Source organism: Nyctibius grandis, chromosome 6 (genome assembly GCF_013368605.1).
Source record: "Nyctibius grandis isolate bNycGra1 chromosome 6, bNycGra1.pri, whole genome shotgun sequence".
Taxonomy (NCBI): Eukaryota; Metazoa; Chordata; class Aves; order Nyctibiiformes; family Nyctibiidae; genus Nyctibius; species Nyctibius grandis.
Genome location: NC_090663.1, coordinates 31,717,961 through 31,738,691, shown reverse-complemented (window position 1 = coordinate 31,738,691; position 20,731 = coordinate 31,717,961). Strand labels below are relative to the sequence as shown.

Genomic DNA, 20,731 nt, shown 5'->3' with positions numbered 1-20,731 from the left:
CGCCTCAGGCCGCGACCGGGCGGCGGCCGGGGGGTTGCGAGCGAACGCCCGCCCGGGCCAACGCCACCGCTCGCGGAGGAACCGCCGCCGCCTGCTTGGCGCTTCCCCTCCCCCGCCGCGTGAGTGACACGCACAGGAAGCGGGCCCGGCCCGGCCCGGCCCCGCGGCGCCCTGGGCACGGGCACGCGGGGGGCGGCCCGGCGGCGCCCGGCCGCGCGGGGAGGGCGGCGAGGGGACATGGCCGGGCGCGACGCGGCGCCCTCCGCTCCCCGAGGGGCCTTACGGGCCGGAGTCCATGAGTGGGGAGAAACGGAGAGGCTTCCTGGCTGCCCGCGGGAGAAGCGGGCCGGGCCGGAGGGGAAGAGGGAGAGCGGCCGTGCGGCCAGGCCGGGCCCAGCCCGGGGACCGCCCTCCCCGCGGCGCCGGCCCCGCTGCCCGGGCCGGGCTCGCACGGGTGGTTCTCCCCGCTCTGTGCGCTGCCAGTCGCTGGGAGTCACCTCGCCTGTGCCTTCCCCACGCTCCCGAGGCGCGGCGTGCCTGCGAGAACCGCCTCCCCCTCCTCTCGCTGCCGTTTGTCCCCGCTGCTCTCGGCGGTCCTTGTGCTCTTCTGCATCCCTAAACGCCCGTTCGCGTCCTCAGCAGGGATCACGGGCAGCGTGGCGATCTCCTCTGGGACATCCTCGCCCATTTCCAGAAGCGGGACTTGGCCAAACACACGCACAGTCCGATGCAGTGCTTCTACTGGCGGCTGATGGCAGCTGCCGGGGGGAGCGTAACCGCAGGATAAACATGCTGCTACTTCTACTAGCACTATCCTAGCTCTCAGCTCAGGGACTATCCCAGCTGGAGGTAATATTTTAGGTTTAACAACTGTTTATAGATTTTTTTTTTTCTCCACAAATTGCCTGATTTTATTTTTAGCTCCAGTAAGAGTTTTACGTTCATAGTGTGCTGTGAATGTTTCAGAGTATAACTATGTGTTTCATGAAGAAATTGCTCTATTTTAAAAGCAGTGGGAAGTACCAAGCCATTTTTACTGATGATTTTCTCACTTCACATCTGTGAATGCTGCATTAACAACTGCAAGATTCATTAGAAAATTTAAGTACCAACAACTTTCAAAACAAGTTTTGACCAACTGTGTGTACAAATGGAGTCTTCAGCGTCTTAGGATGTTTGTGAAAACTAAAAAAGGGACCCCACTTTCTCAGCAGGACAGCTTGTCAAAAATCAGACACTCGTTTCTCATAAAACAAATTTGCATTGTAGTACTTCTTACTGGGCCTCAGTATCTTTCTTCATTTGCATTCCTGTTTTGTTTACTTGGCCATTTAACATACTTCTGGCCAACATTAAAGGACACGGTAGAACTTTGATAGTTTCCTTTGACTGCAGACACAAGGAAGAAGAAAATACGTTTGTGGAAAACACCACAGAGAGAAATCGGGAGTAGGTGTAGAACATAAAATCTCTTAAAATATATCAATGCAGACTCTCAAAGCCATTTTCCTCATAGAAACCTTTAAACACATCACATTGAGCTGATGGTCACATAAAAATCTGTCTTGAGCAGCTTGAACATTAGAAGCTGGCACAAGAAGGCAAGTTCCTGAAAATAGCTGCCAGCCTTCCACCACCCCCAGGAAGATCTTTACCCACCTTTGGCTCTGGCTGGACAGAGAGTGTACTCTGAACCTGTTTCCTGCTTTGCGTTGGAGGACAGAGTGTTGGCCTAGATGACATTTTAACTTCTGCCGTCAAAGATAAAAACTCCCACCAGTCCCAGCCTCTGGAAGGGACGTTGCAGTTTCTCCTTACTGCTGCACAGAGGGAGAGCGGTGGTTGGGGCCTGGAAAAAAGGCTTCTCCCAAGGCCTTGAGTCACTAAAAGGCTGAGGATAGAAGATGACCTCTTTGTGAACTGCATAAACATCTGACTCACAGGGTACGCTCCAGAAACCCACAAGAAGATACCAAGTTTACAAGAACCCTTTAAAACAGTTCTTTTTCTAACAGAGTAGTTGTAAATTTGCACACGGAATAAAATAAGCTGTAAAAACTACTTATATTGTTCTGTAATTTAACCGCTATGCTTTAAACTAAAACCTAATTTTGTCTTCTGGCTAGTAATCCTTTTTTTCAACATTGGCATATGCAGAACTAGTTGCAATCTATAGAGTATTTATAAAGTAAAACAGTTGTTTTCTTAAAAAAGCGTCTGCTGTTTTGACAATATGTCTGGAAAAAAACCCCAACCTTTTAAAAATGGTAACTAAAGAGTTGGACAAGCCACAATATATCTAGCTTTTGTCCATGGCACTCAAGCATAAAGCAAAAGCTCAGAGATACATAATCTCTGAAGTAATTCAGTCTGAGAGGAGGATAATTCTACTTGTGTATAAGCCCAGGGGCACAGTGGTTAACCATCCCCAATGCTTTCTTGGCATTCATTTTTCAAATCAAAACAGTCGAGAAGGCTATTGACTTACATATTTTTCTAGCATCATAAAGTTGTATGCCCTAAGGTTAAAATAATGGATTGGGGTTGGAAGAGCACAAAGTTGTAAGTCTGAGTCTGGAAGAAGGAAGAATGCATTGGGGCAGGAATGTGCATGGAACAGACTGGAAGGAGAGGATTTAATTCGATAACTGGAAATCTGGTGATTCCACATTATTCGTGTTTTTCAGTGTTCTGAAACCAGCTGAACCAGCAAGAGACCTAAGACAGCCAGTTAAGATAGTGGACGAACTAATTAAATCATTTATCTTTTTGTTATTGCTGATAATCCCACTCACTGTGACAGAAAAAGTATCCTACTCATTCCATACTAGGAGGTTGCCCAAGTGAAATACTATGTAAAATACAGACTTGCAAGCAAACCGTCTGTTCTCTGGGGAGAAGAAACTGTAGATGCATATTATGGTATTTTTTTCTAGTTAGCTTTGAAACTGATTTTGAGATCAAGAGCTTTTTAAAGGAGAAATTGAATTAAATTAATTTGTCATATGTCTCCAACTGTATATCATAAAAGTTGCATTTATTAGAAGAGGATACTTCTTGTTGCTAGCCCATCAACTACTGGATTTGTTAATACTAACACAAGAAATACAGAGTTTTATGACAGGGAACAGCAATGGAAGTTTCACCTTTCCTGTGCTGTACATTTAAAAAAGTCTCAGCAAAACAGTGGTTCTCTTGGTATAACAAAGATACCGATGCAGCACAAAAGCAGTAGGGACATAAATAGTGACACTGGATTGTTTTAATATTTACCAGGAGCAAGAACAAAGAAGCTCCCAGCTTTTCAGGAAAACGTCAGGCAAAACCGAAGTGTCGGTGCTCAGATGTCCCTCCCGGTACGGGGCAGGGCTACAGACTGTAGCAGTTTCTAATACAGCCTGTACGTGAGAGAAACATTTTCACGTTTGTCAGAATTTGGCACTGCCAGTAAAAGGAAGAGCCCCTACCCTCTCCTCTCCCAGCGGTGTGCCCCTGCCGCTGCTCTCGCGGTGTGACAGACCTGAGAGGGCGGGAGAACCGGCTGAAGCTACCCCTGGGGAAAGCGAGCCCCGGCCCGGGCAGCAGGAGCGCCGCACGGGCAGCCCTTCGCCAGACGCCCAGGCTACAGAAGCTGCTCTGGGGACGGGCGGCCCCTCGGCGGGACGCCACAGCACAGCCCCCGCGGCCGGAGGAAAGGCCTCACCGCCGCCGTTAACCCCGCCCGAGACACCGCAGCCTCCCTCGGCCACCCCCTCCCCACCAGCCGCCACCGCCCCCGGGCCTGTCACGGCGGACGGACGACACCGCGCGCTGTGCCCCGCCCCTCCCCGCCGGCGGGCAGCCAACCCGCGCCCGCTACGTCATCCCACGGCGCCCGCGCCGGGCACGTGCGGTGTGTTGTGGTTGTCGGCGCTGCCCGCAGCCATGGCGGTGCCGGTGCCGGAGCTGCGGCGGGTGTGCCGGCAGGCCTGGGAGCCCCTGCTCGCCAGGGCGCGCCGGGCCGTCGTCTTCCTGGACGCGGCGTCTGCCGAGGCGTTGCACTGGGGCGGCGGCGGGGCGGGCGAGCTGCTGGCGGCGGGAGCGCTGGCCGTCAGGGCCCTGCCCGCTGAGGCCGGGGAGGCGGCGGGGGCGGCTCGCGTCGTCTTCGTGGTGAGCGGGGCGCTGCGGGGCGGCACGGCCGCCGCCGTGCGCGGCGTGCTGGGCCAGGGCGCCGTACGGCACTGCGTGCTGGTGTCTGGCGGCGAGGCGGAGAGCGGCGGGCCGGCCGAGGTGGAGGAGACGTTGCGGCGGTGGATGGGAGAGGGCGGCCGCGCCGAGGTGGTGCTGCGGGGCCCGCCGCTCCTGGCGCCCGTCTCGGCGGAGCTCTGCCTGCTGCCCGCCCTGGCGGCGCTCCTCCCGCCTCTGCCCGGCCCCGGCGGGCCCGGCCCCGCGGAGGTGGGTCTGGGCGCCCTGCCCGCCGAGCTGCGGGCCGCGGTGCGGGTCCTGGTGGGCAACCTCGACGCTCTCTTCACTGCCCTGGGCCTGCGGGAGGAGAGCTTCGCCGTGGGGGCCCTCAGCAGGGTCGTCGCTGCTGAGCTGGCAGGCTATGCCCCGGCCAGGAACAGGAGGAGGATGGCCACCAACAAGGCCTCTGTCGTCTTCGTGGACAGGACGCTGGACCTCGCTGGTAAGGAACCCACTGCTGGCAGGGGCTGTCATCCCACATCCACCCCATCAGGAGGTTTTCAGATAGTTGCGGGAGTCCTCATGGCCTGGGAGCATGTGTAACACCATGGCCATGGTGGTTGCTCACACATCCTTGCTTCCCAGTGGCTCATGGACACCAAGAGTGAAGCTGAAGCCTCTGCTGGAAACAAGCATTTGTTTCTGGCACTTTGCTGCAAACTAGGGACCTTGGCTGTGCCTATGTGGCATCCCAAAGCGTGAAGGAAGTGGTCCGCATGATTAAGACTGTGCCTTGTGGACTACTGTGAAGCATTTCACAGTGTATCTACTTGTCACCCTTAGTATTATACCTGTCTAAACTGGTATACATCTATATATACACTTAGCTATATCTATATGCCTGAAAGTGTCTCTACTTATATACACACACACACGTACAGAAGTCCCTTCCAGCCCAAACCATTCTATGGTTATATATATATATATAGTTTTTATATGCTATGCGTTATACTTAGTCTTTGAGTGAAGCAATTGCACATGGCTGGTGTTGTTAACTTGAACATTATGTTTGAGTGAAAACAATACTGAATTGCTTATACAACACTTTCAGGGAAGCAAATGAGCGTAAGAATGAACGGTGTGGTAAATTCAATACTGCTAATTAATGCAGAATTGGTGCAAAAGTTGAGAAGCATAGAGAGGGGTGTGAGAGTCCACTGGGAAACTGTCAGAAGGAGAATGTCTGGTATTGTAATCAACCTGCAAGCTTGGAAGTGAGGTGAAGTCTTTTAAGCTGGTAAGATGTGATATGAAAAGGACAGAAAGTGAAAGAGTGAGTGAACGAGTCACGAGCAAGGTGTTGTGCCAGTGATCCAGGAAAAGTTCGTATCAGCCTCTCACTTCTGGAATAACCGTCTTCCAGAGGAAACTAAACTTGGAGAATAATTGATATAGGAGCGGCTGCATTCAGTTACCCCATCGTATTATTGATAGAGCTGCTCACATACACAGTGTGTGGGCCTGGTTCTGTTTGCATTATCTGTAGTCAATAATTCAGGTCATAATTTTGCTACCGCATGTCCCATAGCAAGTGCTTGGCACAGTGTTGCACCTGCAGCTCATCTGTTTCTGAATTTTCTTCTGTCTTCTTTTTTTTTCCCCTTGATTTTGGTTTTGTGTATCCTTGCATTGCTGTAGGGTTCATAGCTGTTAACAGCTATGTCCTGAAGAGCAGCTGTGAATCTGGACAGCTAATGCTGTGCTGTGGTTTGGGAAAATTGCTGGGAAGACTGCAGGAGAGTGGACTTCAATGAAGAGCCTTGAAATGAAACTGAGAGGAGCGCCCATTTGGGGTGGGTGCCAGTGAAACTGGGCAAGGATTCGTGCACTCAGGTGGTGGGAAGAGTTAAAAGCAAGAAAAGGAACTGGAAATTGTGGGTGACAGGGAGCTGCCTGACAAGGATGCCTGTTGAGGAGGCATGCCTGTTGAGGAGGCAGGAAGAGAGATAATTGGTACCAGTTTAAATCTGGGAAGTGAAGTCTGGGATCTTGTACTTCAGTAGAGAAGGTTTTTCGGAGAAAACATCAGGGCTGTGGTGGGGCAGCTTTGGAGGGGATGCATCAAAGCTGTGCAGTAAGGATGAGAAATTTAAAGTATTATTTTTTTTACGAATATTTGGACATGATACAATCCTCTTGCCATCAAGGACAGTGCAAACTGAAGGAAGAAAAATCTAGTGCATTTCAGAGGGAAAGCATTGTATAGACCTCAATTTAGTGCCCCACGATGAGATTTGTTTCATTGGTTTGCTAGAAATTGTACAGTAAAAAGTACATGAAAAGAACAGCATTTAAGTTGTGAAATCAGTTGTCAAGAAGTAGGAAATAGCAAAGTTAAGTTTTACCTGAAACCTTAATTTTCTTAGGTGTATTCAGACACCCTTTTATACAGTCTCTCCCCTGGCCCCCTACACCTGACTCCACTGCTTGGCCTTCAGGTGAATGAGTCTGTTGAATTTCAGCCTTACTCTTTGTAAAAGCTGAAGCTTCCTATCTGCAAGTTTCTGGCTTGGTATTGGCAGCTGGGCCACTGGAATTTTTTTCAAGCTATGATATATATTTGCAGTCAGCAGTGTAAAAATAAATAATTTTTTTTTCAAATAACAGCTCGGTGCAGGTGGAGGAGGTCTTTGGGGTAGGCTTTCTCATTTGCAGCTCATTTTGAACAACTTTTTAAATCTCCCCCCTCAAAAACTGGAGGATTTTGGATTTGATTTGTAAATGTCTTATTGATACCTGAATCTTGTCCAACATGTGGGCTGCAGATACGAGAAATGGTTATGAATCCATGAATTATGAGAATGCTTTCATATTCCAAGCACTTCCACAAAAACCCAGAAGTTGGTTAGGGCTAGGTGCTGGGTTCCTCTCTGATTAAGTCAGGCTACTGCTTCAAATCAGGTGACTTTGAATCACTCTGAATAGGCTATCAGGAGGCAAATATTTTCTAACGCAAAGATCTGGATGGCATACAGCTTTGAGTAGCTCTAGATGATGTCTAAAGGAGTTGCAGTAACATATGTCTTATTTTTGGCTCGTGTTCCATTTTTATCTAGAGCAAATAAGATGTTAGGCTAGAATAACAAATAGTTTTCTGTAATACAAATTGATTTCTAACAGTAAGAATCAAAGTGTCTCAAAAGTGTCTTTTCTGGTGCTGCATTTGCATACAACTGAACTAGGGGAAAATACTGGTACTTAATAAGAACTTTGCACTTTAAAGAACATCCTAAAGAGGTATTGAGTACATTTTGGTAAAGAACCTCTGGTGCCAGTGTCAAGAAACTGTATTATATTTGTTGTAACAATTATTTAAAAAAAACAATGAATCACATATAAAATGACACTTTTTTCTATCAAAAAAATCAGAAGGCATCTAACTGACTAGGTTAGCTTTCTAGGTTCCATGAAGCAAAAAATCTCTTCTGAGCTATTACGCTAAAATTTGGATTGAGCTTTACTGAATACTTTTTATAATCTATTTTTTGTGTTCAGCATTACTTATGCATGCTGTATTTAATGAATAGAGAGGAAAATACTGAATTAAGATAAATAATGCTCCTTTTTGTCCTATATGGCATAACACTCACATGAGCTGTAACAGGGGTGGTCTTTTTATGGCCTTTGCTGCCCTCACTGCAGTAGCATGGCTTCAACTGGGGCTGGAGTGGATACTGCCTGTCCCTGCAGTGTAGGATCTTATGGATAAAGCAGTGCCCCAGAAGGTGGGACATGTGTTTTCATGCCCTGGGGAGATCCCAGGCTTGGTACTTTCTCCTCACTTCTTGAATTCTGATTGTATAAAACTTTGTTACTGCTGCTGTCCCTAATCTGTATATATTGTTTTAAAGTTCACTACCTTTGCTTTAAAAAGCAGAATAAATCCTCCCAGATAGTGGTGGTCTGGTAAGTGACACTGGTTAAAGTCAGAGCTGACTCTGGCACCTTAATTACTCTTTATTTTTCTCCTCTAATATTTGCGCCCCTAAATATTTGTATTGTGATACCATATTGTAACCCCAAGCTCCTTCCATGTGTTTCTTACTCACCACCTTGCCAGCATTCACACCTTTTATGAAGCAGTTTTTCCGGCTTCCCAGATTTCCTTTTTCATTTATAAGTACATTGATACCTTTCAGATATTGGTGTTCAGAACAGCTTGACGTGTTTCTCTTTCCAGTCTCTTGGTGCTTTGCAGCATTTGGGATGTGGGCTGTTGTAAATGCAGGGAATAGTGAGGTCTCACCCACTGGTATGTGCAGGTGCTTTTGAAATGCAATGCAGTGAGCGAAAGACAGAGAAGAATGAGTAGTAGGGGGGTGCCTGTGCAGTTAATGTATAGCTTTGAATAATAACCTTTGTATGAGTGTTGTTGAAGTCGGATATTTTAGTGCCATCAGCAACAGCACTTGTATCTTCCTCAAGCACTTTCCTGTGTTTCAGTCAAAATCACAGGTATGTTTCTCCACAGCCAAGGTTGCAAACTTGGGTTTAACTTTCTGTATCATCTCCCTGACTATCAGCCAGGCACCATCTTTGCATCACATCCTTGGGCTGGTTGTAATGTTTTCAACCTTTTAACAGATACAAAAAGCACAGTTCAGGCACTCATCAACAAAATGTAGGTACCATTCCCTTTCAGTTCCTGGGAGCAGCCACAGCGACGAGAAAGTCGTGGTGTGCCTTAATTGTCTTACCATGTAATCCCATTCATAGAGGAGGATGGGAGTGAAGACTAACGTAGGCTCATGCCTTTCTGGTAAAGTCTGGTTCTGAGTAATATCTCTTTTTGATTATTTTTGTTTTAAACCGTTTGTTTGTAATTGTCTATTTCTTTCATTGTATCTGTCCTGTTTCCAATTTGGAGCGCTTTACTCATGCTTTTTTTTGATTGCAGCATCTTCCAAGTTAACGCATTGGTGGATTGACACTAATGTCATTTCAAAGGAAACAAACCCATGTTTTTTTTTTTCCTTACCATATAAGCTGAGGCTTTGAAAATGTAAATACTGAGGCCTATAAAGTACAGTAGTCCCCTTTCCATGAACCAGGCTGGGGCTTTGACACAGGAGGCAACTGATGCTTAAATTATTCTGGTTACTTGAAGTTGTAGACTGCAGCTGTGAGGAGTGATGGCAGCTGAAAATATTCAAGTGCTGTCAACTCCATACTGCGGGTCAGGGTGCAGCCTCTGCTGTGGCGTGGTTTGTAAAGATTCTGCTATCGCGAAATAGGAACACAATTTTTTATAATAGGTTTTTCGATGTTTCAGATGTTAAATATGTTATAGAGGCTTTACAGAGGTAAGCGAAAAAATGGAATGAGTTTTGCATATTTAAAGAAAACTGCAGGTGGCTAGGTCAGTGCAGGGGACTTGGAAATTACATGAGTCTTGAGCAGATGTTTAAGTGTTATCTCCAAATTTACTACTCTTTATATATGTTGCAATAGCTGGCTGTGAGAGATGGGGAATCTCACTCTGATGCTGCTGTGCTTGGCTGTGGACTTCCTTGCTCCTACTGCTTGGCTACAAGTTTTTTGGGGTTTTTTTTTGGAGGGGAGGGGTTTGTGGCATTTGGTGGGTGTTTTGGTGGTTTTTTTTGGTGGTGTTTTTAGATTCAATAGCCAGCATAGTGCAACAGATAACTGACTACTTTGATGTTCCTTCGTCTGAACAAAGGAGAATGTAGATCTGTCTTTTGGCAAGGTAGAAGAATGTTCTAGTTTGCCTTGAATGCTACACAGTGGTTCCTGGGGACATACAGGCTGCTTTCCAGCTCTTTTTAACAAGGTCAGCTTAAGCTAACTCTGGATGAAAGAACATGACAAAACATTGATAAGCTCTGGAGCTGGAGCTCCAAATATCCAGCTTCTTTCAAAGGAGTAGGTGTAAACATTTCTGCCTTCTGATGTTTTAAACCCTGCTCTCACTGAGGTGATGCATTGCCTAAGAAAGTTGCATCATAGGAATTGTCCCACTAGAGTCCTTTAGTGTAAAGTCTTCATAGTGATGATCTCAGTCAGGAATGCATTTAGTGAGTGTGCAGTGTTGAAACAGGAAAACTGAGATGGGTTTGTCCATGTATCTTTCCAAAATCACCAGGCCTGAAGTAATCTACAAAGTAGTTAAAACAGCAGATGTTAAGAAAGCTTGATAGTGGGGGCAAGATATGCCTTGCATACTGTTTTGTTGCATGCCAATTTATATTTAAACTTTGATTGAAAGCCCTCAGTAGAAGTTAGCTGCATTAGTTGTTGACTGGTGAGCAGTGCCTTTGTAGAAGAACCACTTCCTAATTCAACCTCCTCATGTCTAGCAACTGACTTTAAATTATTCCTGTTGCCCAAGCACTCCCGTTGCTTCTGTGGTATGCAATGGCCCCTTAAATCTGCCTTTTTTTGTTTGTTTGTTTTGTTTCTGAACCAGACAGTAGAACCAGTAGGAGAACATAAGAGTTGGGGTACAAATGGTGTGATATGGGGCTGGTAATAGGCTTACGAAAATATTTTCTTATATGCATGTCGTTGATGCCTTTCTGGGGGAAAGTTTAATGAGTTTAAGGCTGCTGTTAAAGCATCAGTTGGTTGACTTTGCCAATTGTGCCAGCTACAACTGTATCAAATGTCATGTATTTCAGTTCATAACTCTTAATGAGAAGACAAAGTAAAATTAGAACAGCATGATATGTAAGATGTCCTGTGTCCTCAAGGCTGGATATTAGCCTGGTGTGAAGACTCCTGTTTTGCATTGGTCAGATAACTTTTTCTTGTCACTTCAACACCCAATCTGTGTGCACACTGGCAGTATTAAAGCTACCAGCTGCCTTGAATGCCGTTGGTCATGAGAAGCTGCTGAGCAGCCTGTTGACTGTCCTCAACAGTGATGAAGAGAGAGGACGGAGAACAGTCCCACGCACCCAGCTGAAGTCAGTGTGATTGAGAAGCGACTCCCTGCAATTTCCTGTCCTGGTCTCATGAGGTTTAATTGTCTTTCTAGCCTTGGTTGTTTTGTGTAGTTGGTCAGGAGTGATAGGGATTTTAAAAGCTCCAGGAAATATTTTCTGATTGATTTGATGATGCAGAGCAAAAGCCATTAGTGTCTGCAGACCAGTGGGAGCCTCCAAGAAGTAGCAGTTGTGGAAAGGAGACTGAGATGGCACTTGCTAATTGTGGAAGCAACGTAAATACGCTAAGACTTTCCCCCTCTGCCAAGGAGAAAGGAGGGATATTAATAATTAACGTGGGTTTATTTGCATTCAAGGTGTTTCCAGTTTAGCTAAATGTCTTGTCTAGCTAAATGTGGCTTGCGTGCAGCTAGTGTGGAGAGATAGACATTGCTTCCAGTACGTGGGGGTGGAGGTTCAGAAGATTACCATCTGTTTTCCATGTCTGTAACTTTGCGAGTGTTGATAACTGCAGTGTGGCTGACAAGTGACTGACCTAGCAAGAAGAATGTAGGGTTTTTGGAGAGCAGATGGCTTAGGGAGTCGCAAAGACAACCCAGCTCGTTTCGTCTGTACTTAAGTGGTCTAAATCTGGGGATGGTAGAAAGGAAAGTTGCTGTCATTCTGTGACTATTACAGTCTCTGGTGAAACAAATTGGTAATCTCAATCCAGCTGAGTGGCCAGGTGTCCACCCTGCAGTACCACCAGGTGCTGGACATATGTGCCTTCATTGCCTTCTGTGGACAGAAGCATTGCCAGCATGGAGTTTCACTTTACTTTTCTCCTCCTTTTTCATCCTTTCTTCTCTTTTTGACTTCTGCTACAATTCGGAATAGTTGATAAACCGTGAGGCGGTTTTACAACGTAGATAGATGGCTGCTGTAAACTTGATGGAGACAACCTTCTGCTTATCCAAGAGCAGTTAGTAATCTGACCCCATTAATATTCTTGATCTAAGGGCCTTGTTTCGATTTATGGAGCATGTGAAGCTGACTTCAGCTGTTGAAACAGACGTCTGTCTTTGGAAATGTTCAGGACTGAGAACAGATAGGGAGCCACATGGACAGACTGATGGAGTGGGACCACAGCCTAACAGATCTTTTTACTACCTCTCAAAAGTGGCTTCAGCAGTCCCCTTTCTCCTGTGAGCAAGGCCAGGACAACACTGCTAAGCTCAGCAGTGGGTCCAGCCCTGTGGTGATAGCTGAACCATAAAGTGGCAGAATACAAATACCTTCGACTTGTTCCTGACTTAATGGCAGTAATGTTTCTGGTCCCCCTCTCCGACTTTTTCCTCTGTGGTGTCTGTCATGTTTTTCTGCTTTGACTTGGCTCACAGTCTTACAAAATATTAAGTTGGTTGTAGCGCCTGTGTTGAGAGTTGCTGAATGGAAAGAAGAGCATGTGTGTTTGAAATCAGGAGAGTTGAAGAAAACATGTCAACTAGAATTCAGAGTTTCTCTTGGAACATGGTCAAATTGACATTTTATACTATGTAACTTGGGTTGTATTAATCATTTCATGTTGGCTTCACCTGTGCTACCCTCAGTCTGTGTAGGAGCGATGACCTTGACAGTGGCATGTTGTTGGTAACTGTTTGTTTTTAATATTATGCCAGCCTGTCTGGGTAGCTGTGTATGCAGCCTGCATACAGCCCTTTTAAGCAGAGTCCTGTTAGTTTAGAAAAGTATAGTTTGCATATGTGCATGTATATATAAATGTTTGCCTGCTTTTTTTTAACTGTTACAAATCTTGTTTAACTAACAACTTTCTTATGCAAAGAGAAATAGTTTGCATATTTAAGTGCAAGATCAGTGAATATCTACTAGCTGTAAAGCTAAGTCTAATTTATGCCTTTTAAATTAATCTTTCTGAAATGTTATCAATATTTTTAACTTCAGACATTCCAGAAATTAATTTTACATTTGTAGCAAAATATCTTTGAAAAGCTAACTGTGGTCTTGATGTTGTGACTACTGGTGTCCTTCTTCTGAAAACATGTGGTGGTTGTTTTACTCTCAGTTCCTTGTGGTGTGGTGTTTTGTGGTTTGTTTTGTTTTTTTTTTTTTCTTCTAGTTATGTACCTGACAGTTCTGGGGTCTCTTTTTCCCTAGGAGCAGTTGGTCATCATGGTGACAATCTTGCAGAGAAGATACTTTCTGTGCTTCCCAAGCTTCCCCGACACAAGACTGATGTGATGGTTAACATGGTGGAACTTTCGGCACTGCAGACTACAGATGAAACTTGCAATATTATAGCACCTGGCTGCTTAGCACAACCAAAGTAAACATTCTTTTTTTTCTTTCTTAAGATGTTGAATATGTTTGTTAATCCTTTTGTGAAAAAAAGGAACAGAGAACAAGTCTTTTCTTTAAAAAAAAAAATAATCAATCTTACAGCAAAAACTCATCTGGTCCTAATTCTGCTGGAATATAATCAGTTTGTATGTGTGCATTAAGTGAGTGGGCCAGATAAGACTCTCAAAAGTGGGAGATTCTCAGGACCTTTTTAGATTTGGGTTGTTTAAATTGCTGTAGATTACTGTAATATAAATCAGCACAGATTAAACACCAAGAATTCTTCTTTGTGACTTTTCTAAGTAACAGGTCATACAAGCAGGTAGGTCTTAAGCGCGTGGCTTTCTTTTCCCATAATCCTCTTTATAAAGTGAGCTGCGTGCTGAATTCTTGTTAGAGTACCTGTTAGCTTAGAGGTTTTATCCCTGTTTTCAACCACAATACCTATGGAGAAAGGTAATTAGGCACAAATTTAGGTATACGGACAGCTTCATGAGGGCCTTTTTAGGCTTTTAAATTTTTTAAAATTTAAACCTTGTTTAACCTTTAGGTTTTGCTTAAACAAGGACAACCTAAACTTTGAAGAGGTGTACTTACTATGTATAATTTGCAGCTAAGGCATTGCTTGTAAAGTGCATCAGATTTGATGTTTCACTTTCTAAATTTAGTTGTCCAAAATGAAACTTTCCTGCAGCTTCTGTTACTATGCGTAAACCAGGAAATACACCAGGTGCTGGTTTCACTCCACAAAAAAAAAAAAGGCTCAGCATTGCTCTAGAAATTCATTCAGTGCAAAGGAGATTAAAAGTTCTTTCTCTTTTTGCTGTAATTTTCCCTCTATATGTTAGAAAAGGGTTTTTCAAGATTGGCTATCTAATATAGAGTCTGTTATTCTGTTTTGACTCCTTTTGGTACTTCACACCTGTGCTGTACTCACTCTACTTCCCCCCCCCCCCAAGAATTTGCAGAAGACTTTCCACTGTTCCAACATATGGTCTTTATTTTCTGAGAGCCTTCAGATCCTTTGTCATCTTCCATCTCCCACATGTGCTGTAACTGGGTCCGGTTTCTAGGTTTCATGTTGCGTAACTTTCTTCCTTAGGAGTTGGAGAGGAAACATTTCCTCATATAGGTGGACTCAATTGTAAGTTGCTGCCACGTGACTAACTTAAATAAAATTTGTTCTGGTTTTCTGCTGATTGGCTGCTTTCCAGCTGATCTCTGAATTAGAAGTGAGATGTGCTTAAGATCTGTCCTATACAGCAAAATGAAGAGGTCGTTGCCCATAGTAGACATGCTGTGGTAGCTGTTGTTTGTGTTAACTTTGAGTAGCTACCAGAAATAAAGAAATTTTCTGTCAGTGTGGACTAGGGAAAAAAAATAGATATTTATTGCCCTAAGATTGTTGACCTGTGCTACTACTCCAATATTCCTAAAATTATTGACATGGAGGGGACTAAAGCTAGTGCTAGCATGCCTTCCCATGCTAAAATTATGACTTCAGTCTTCTCTATAGTCAAATTTTTAAGAATAGCCTGCAGAGTTTTATTGTGTTCTAAGGTGGCTAATGGTATATATACTGAGGTTTGTTTGCCTATTTGCTAGCTAGAGGGAAGGTGCCTCTGTTAACAGTACAGTTAGACTTAACATATTTTGCAAAGTCTCCTATGGACACAGGTGGTTAAAGAACAACAGGATTTGACTACAAGGTGCTCAGCTGCTACTCTGCAAGTGCAGTAAAGTTGGATGACAGCAGCTGGTACCTGGTACCAGGGCAGTGGTGTCATTGCCACACCAGTCTGTAACAGCTTCCCCAAAGTACAGATTAGGAAAATAGTGGTTTAAATAGGATTGATCTTGCCTTGGAGCAGAGCAAAGGGACTAGATGACCTCTCAAAATCTCTATTGTGATCATTGTTTACAACTGAAGAAGTGTTGCATGCCTGAGAATAGTCTCCAAACTCCAAAGAATACAGCTCTGTGATGTTCAACACTGCATCTTTCACTTTTTCTCCAACTATGTATTGATTAGGGATAGTTTCTAAGTTAAAATAGGCATTTCCAAACAAGCTTAAGACAATTGCTAAAGAGTACAAGAAACCGTAACAATGTCTGAATGGGTGGCTGAAGGTGGTAGCTTCCATCGTGTTAAACAGGACTGTGTTCTTTGTGTTGGTTTATAAATGTCAGCATTAATCATCTTTGCTAGTGTAAAATGGTTGAAGTTCTTCTGAAGCACTGAAATGGATTTAAAGTTCCTACCGGTAAGTTTCTGTGTCAGTCCGGTAAGAGATTCCATGCGATGCTCTCAGTTCTTCATCAACATGGTTATTGCCGTTGGTAGCCGGCTCGGAAGTTTTTCTTGTAATTGAAAACTTAAGTCTTGATTTATGTTTGTAAGTGATGCATGGCAAGGAGTGTTCCTCTGCTTGTAAATTTTCCATTTACTCTGGCAAGTGAAAGTGCCAGCACCTTTCCCAGTGACACCCAAGTGGAATGTTTAGGGGCTCTTTTACATCAAATTTTGTGATCAGGCTGTGGCGTTTCAGACTCGCGTATTCAGAATACTTTTCAAATAGTTTCATTATTTTCTCTCAAGTAATATTTGAGCATGCTGTAGTGGGGAGAGAGAGAGGTCTGCTCCCTCCACACAGCGTGCTATATTTAACTTTTCTTATGGAATGCCTCTCCAGCAGAAACATCTGGGCTCAGTTACAGAGTTAGCAAACAGAATTAATGAATCATTTATGGCTGCTGTGGTGAAATAAAGCAGGGTTCTTTTCTCAAATCTAAGGAAATAATGGGCTGCTTTAAAGATTTAGATGAAAATGTAAATGCCATATGCTGCTTCAGTTACTGTACTTTGAAGGTGCTCTCTTTGTGAGGAAGGGAATTTCTTTTTAAAAAAAAAATCTGTTCTAGAGTTATTAATTTTTTTAGTATCAGTAGCCTCAAAAATATTTCAGAGTAATTGTTTGCCCTACTGTAGTCACTGATATATTGCTGCTCCAGTGTGATTGTTAGTTGAGTTATTTATTCTCTTTGAGAATTGTGTCAAAATATTTTATTAATTTATATATGCAGATGGGGATATATATATATATATATAAAAAAAGAATGAAACAGTTTTAGACAGAAAACCATTCTGGATCAGCACTGTTAGTTTCTGATTTAAAAATACGATAGCCACCCTGTCCTTCCAAACAAATGATGCATAATAGAAGTGGAAATTGTAGTGAAAGCTTAATGGCAGAAGTAATTTAAAAAATTATATTGATTGCAGCTCTCTTGCTGGTCTTTGTATTTTGATAACACACACGGTGTTTTTGGAGGAATTTCTAACAGTTTCAGCTTCTGATTTTATGCGTACATGCAGTGGCTTGTAGGAGTTGTCTGCTTGGATGAACGTATCAAGCTCTCCATGTTTGTGAGCCATCCATAGTGTCCATTTGATAATATTTCAGCCACTTTGTTTCTCAAAGCACCTATCTTGTGTTTTTAAGATTGATATTTTATCACGCGGAAGCATCCTGCTGTCAGTAATGGGTTTATCTTGATGGAGGTTTATCTTGTGCTGTTTTCCACGTCTTGCCAGCCGGGAGCTGAGGTGCATGGAGGTCCCATGGCTCCCTGAAGCCCCAAGTCAGGGTTCAGATGCCTGTGTTCTGGCCGCAGGTCTGTGGCATGTGAGAACAAGTAGTAAAGAGTTATGTGATGCTGAACTGTGGGCAACTGAAGAAATATGTATGTTTGCTCTTTTTTTTAATTTGCTTTTTTATTACCCAGGAACACTTTTAATGTGCTCTTGTATTTTGCTGAATAAGCTGAATACTTAATTCATTTATGCACATTTCAAGAACTTGCTGAATAGAGATTTCTTGCCTGTTTTTCCACTCTTGCTTCCTTTTCTCCAGTCTTTGGAGTTTGCAAGCTTCTTGGGATTAAATATTCAGAAAAAAAACCAGATTTTTATTTAAAATATGTATGTATTTAGTGCAATATACAAAGAACTATTGTGTACTTGCAGCAAGCATTTTTCTGTAAAGATGCAAAACTGTAATGTAACACATTTCACATTTGGGTTGCTACACCTAAAGCAATTCAATGAGCAATATAGCTGAGGTGTCTGGGCAATTTTGACAAAGCAGATGGAGCCACTAAATCATCTGAATTTGCATTCAGGGGAAAAATAACAGGTTGAGAATGAAGTGATGTTGTTGATGGGTGTGATGCAGAAAACAGTGATATGCAAGCCAGGTGTTTGAAATGTGGCACTCGCAAAAACTTTCATTAGGTCTTTGTATGAGAGGTGGAAGGAGAGATGTGCTGGGGTGCAGGGAAAGGGAGCTGTTTGAAAATTAGAACGTTCCTGGAGATGTAATAGTAAAATTTCAATGTCTCATGTTAATGGCTGTTGAAAATTCATATTTCTGCCAATCCTCCCTAGTTTTGAGACTGTTAATTCCTGTTTTGGACTGATTAGTGCTTTTGTTTACAAGTGCTGAAACTATTACAGTTTGGATGGAGAAGAAAGCCCCACTCCAGCTGCACCTTTGCTCTTGTGCATGATGTGATGATGCAGTGCTCTCCTGGTACTGGGGGGACTTGGACAACCCTGAGCGTAGCGGAAGGCCATGAGGTGAGGGGACTTGTATTCCAGTCCTGGCTCTGCTGTCAGCTTGCAGTGTGATCTTGGACAGATCACTTCATTTCTTTCTACTCCTGTTTCTGTTCCTAGTCCTTGTCCAAGGAACTTGTTTTTTAAACCAGTAAAACAGGGAATTTCTCAGGATACAAGTTTGCAGACCACATGGCAGAAAATCCTAGGGGTTCTGGTCTTTGGGAGGGTACAAATAATGTTGCAAATGATTATGTGGGAAGTTAAGGTGTCAGGACAAGGAAAGGCAGGATCTCCATTTGTCCTTTCTTTGGTACTGTGTCCTTCCCACTCCTACGCGCAGTGCTTTGTTGCACTGGGGAGAGGGGACTGTTTTGAATTGTATCCTACCCCCATCAGCCCCATTTCCTATGAGCTGATGGAACAGCAGTTCCAGTGATGTCTGTAAAACACACCACGGTTCTTTGAACAATCACATGTATAATGTGAATTTAAAATGAAATATTATTTGTGCTTGTATAGCAAAGAAAAGAGCAGCAATAATTAAAACTGGAAAGGAGATTAAAGTCTCCTTTTAAGCTGGGTAATAGACCCTTTTTTGAATGGTTGATTCCATTATGTTGATTTTTTTTTTTTCATTTATTTTTTTAACTGGGGAACAAGCATCTGAAGGATATCGGAGTGATATTTTTCTTAACACTGAATTAATTACAAACTAAGCTTTGGGGAGGGGATGGTTCTTAGATCTTTGTGGTATTTTTAATTTTATTTTTTGAATATTTCCTTTATGCCAGCTGTAGATATTAATTAAAAAAAAAAACACCCCACAACTTTTTTTGCATGCATAAGTTTATAAAAGCTTGTAATAAGAAGATAATTTGGGACAGTGTTATCCTTGAATGAGCTGGGAATTTATGGCATAAATTAGAGTAATTTTTCTTTCTAGAATGTTAATATTAAAGAGGAAACGTTAATACTAGAGTAAGACAATCCAGATGACAAGACTATATTGCTTCATTTCTACTGAGAGTCTTGCAGAGGAGGAAGGGTAAACCAAAACAATGGATGGCAAGACTTCTTCAGACAGGGAGAGGGATAGCTGCGCTCTCTAAAATGCTCTTGGATCTGCTCCGGTATATTGGTGGTGGTTCATCAGCAGCAGGGTGCTGCCGGGGCTCCCTGCCTGTGTGGGCTCCCTGCCTGTCCCCACTTCTGGGGCGCTCCTCCAGCTGTTCTGCTGCCGGATGCTTCCCCTGCCGGGAGCCTCCTGCTCTCCCAGGACCCGGCCTCCTGCCTCTGCTGCAGTGCCCTGCTGAGCTCTGCTCTTGAGGATTGCTTTAAACCAAAACTTAACCCCCCTCACACACGACAAAAAAAAAACCCAAAAAAACCCCACCACCAAACCCACCACCAAAAAAAAAGCCACCATCCATGTACAACCTTTTTCTATCTGCCTTTCTAAACAAGGTGAGCAGCAATTTTACGGAGAAAAGGAGGTCTTAACTGCAGGATTTATGAAAAGCAGACATCATGTTGCATTAAAAAAAATGCTGAAATTTTCCTTCACCAGTGACAGGAGAAATTACAGCCCAGCCCTGTGCTTCTAGGACTCATGCTATGCCACTGAGGTCCATTTTCAGGGAGATGAATTGGGCTTTACAGGGTTTTTCTGTTGATAACCTTTTGCTTTTTCAGTAATCCAGCCAGGAGACGCTTCCCTAAGCGGTGGACCAGGCAGTAGGAATGCCCAAACCGCCACCATGCTCCTGGACTGGCAGTCTTCCTGCTCATCCCTTTATTTTACTCATGGGCTCAGAGGACAGTCCTGAATGGAGGCCTTTTCAGAGTTCCCTTATTGTTTGAAATTTCTCAGGGCATCTTCTTGTTGGGAATAACAACCCTGGCTGCATCAGCTTCTGGGGTTTGTCAGTCAAGACAAGCTTTCCAGGAGACGGTTTCTGCTCAGTTTCAAACCAGGCTGAATCAAATGAACATAATTGACTGTTGCCACAGGATAAGATGAACAAGCTGATAAGATTTATTGTATCTTAGAATAAATGTGTATATTTGCCCAGATCCTTTCAACACGGGACCTCCTTGAAATGGAAAAAAAGGAAGGGGTGAGAGGGGTGTGCTGAGGGTGGAAAATTTGGGGAAGAGGTCAAGACCTGTGGCTTGCCTGTGCTGTGTAACATACAGCATTGCTAGGAGACCTCACTGCCGCTCTGCAAAACCCCCGTTTGCTGTAGTAGTGGGTTTGTTGAAGTAACCGGTGGAGAAGTCACATGAGGGTTCTTCATTCAACCAGGTTCCTGCCTAATAGGTGCCACGTTTTTTTCAATCACCTGTTATGATAGGCCTCAAGCCTTAGAAGTTGTCTTTTAGATAAGAGGAAGCTTGAAGCTTATTTTCCTTGAGATAAAGAATGAATTGGGCTGACAAGCTCTCGGCATTAGCTGGGCAGTTCTTCCTTATCTGTGCCTCTCAGCCCACAAAAAGGACTTCTGGGGGTTGCAGGAAGCTGGACTGCTTAAGACTTCGTTCCTTGTGCTTTGAGGACCTCTAACTGCACTGTTTGCCTGGACTACCCAGGCTTACTAATGAAAGTTTTCAGTCACAATTCAGGTTTTTTCCTGGACCTTCTGAC

At 43.9% G+C, this 20,731-nt stretch overlaps 1 protein-coding gene across 2 annotated transcripts in view; it reads left to right on the top strand.

Moving 5' to 3' along the window:
- The first annotated feature begins 3,924 nt into the window (after positions 1 to 3,924).
- Positions 3,925 to 20,731, top strand: part of SCFD2 (sec1 family domain containing 2) — a 215,067-nt gene continuing 198,260 nt past the window's right edge. For both annotated transcript variants that reach the window (XM_068403521.1, XM_068403520.1), the window contains exons 1-2: positions 3,925 to 4,666; positions 13,284 to 13,452. In XM_068403521.1, the coding sequence (XP_068259622.1) occupies positions 3,925 to 4,666; positions 13,284 to 13,452 (911 nt within the window). The remainder of the gene's footprint in view (positions 4,667 to 13,283; positions 13,453 to 20,731) is intronic.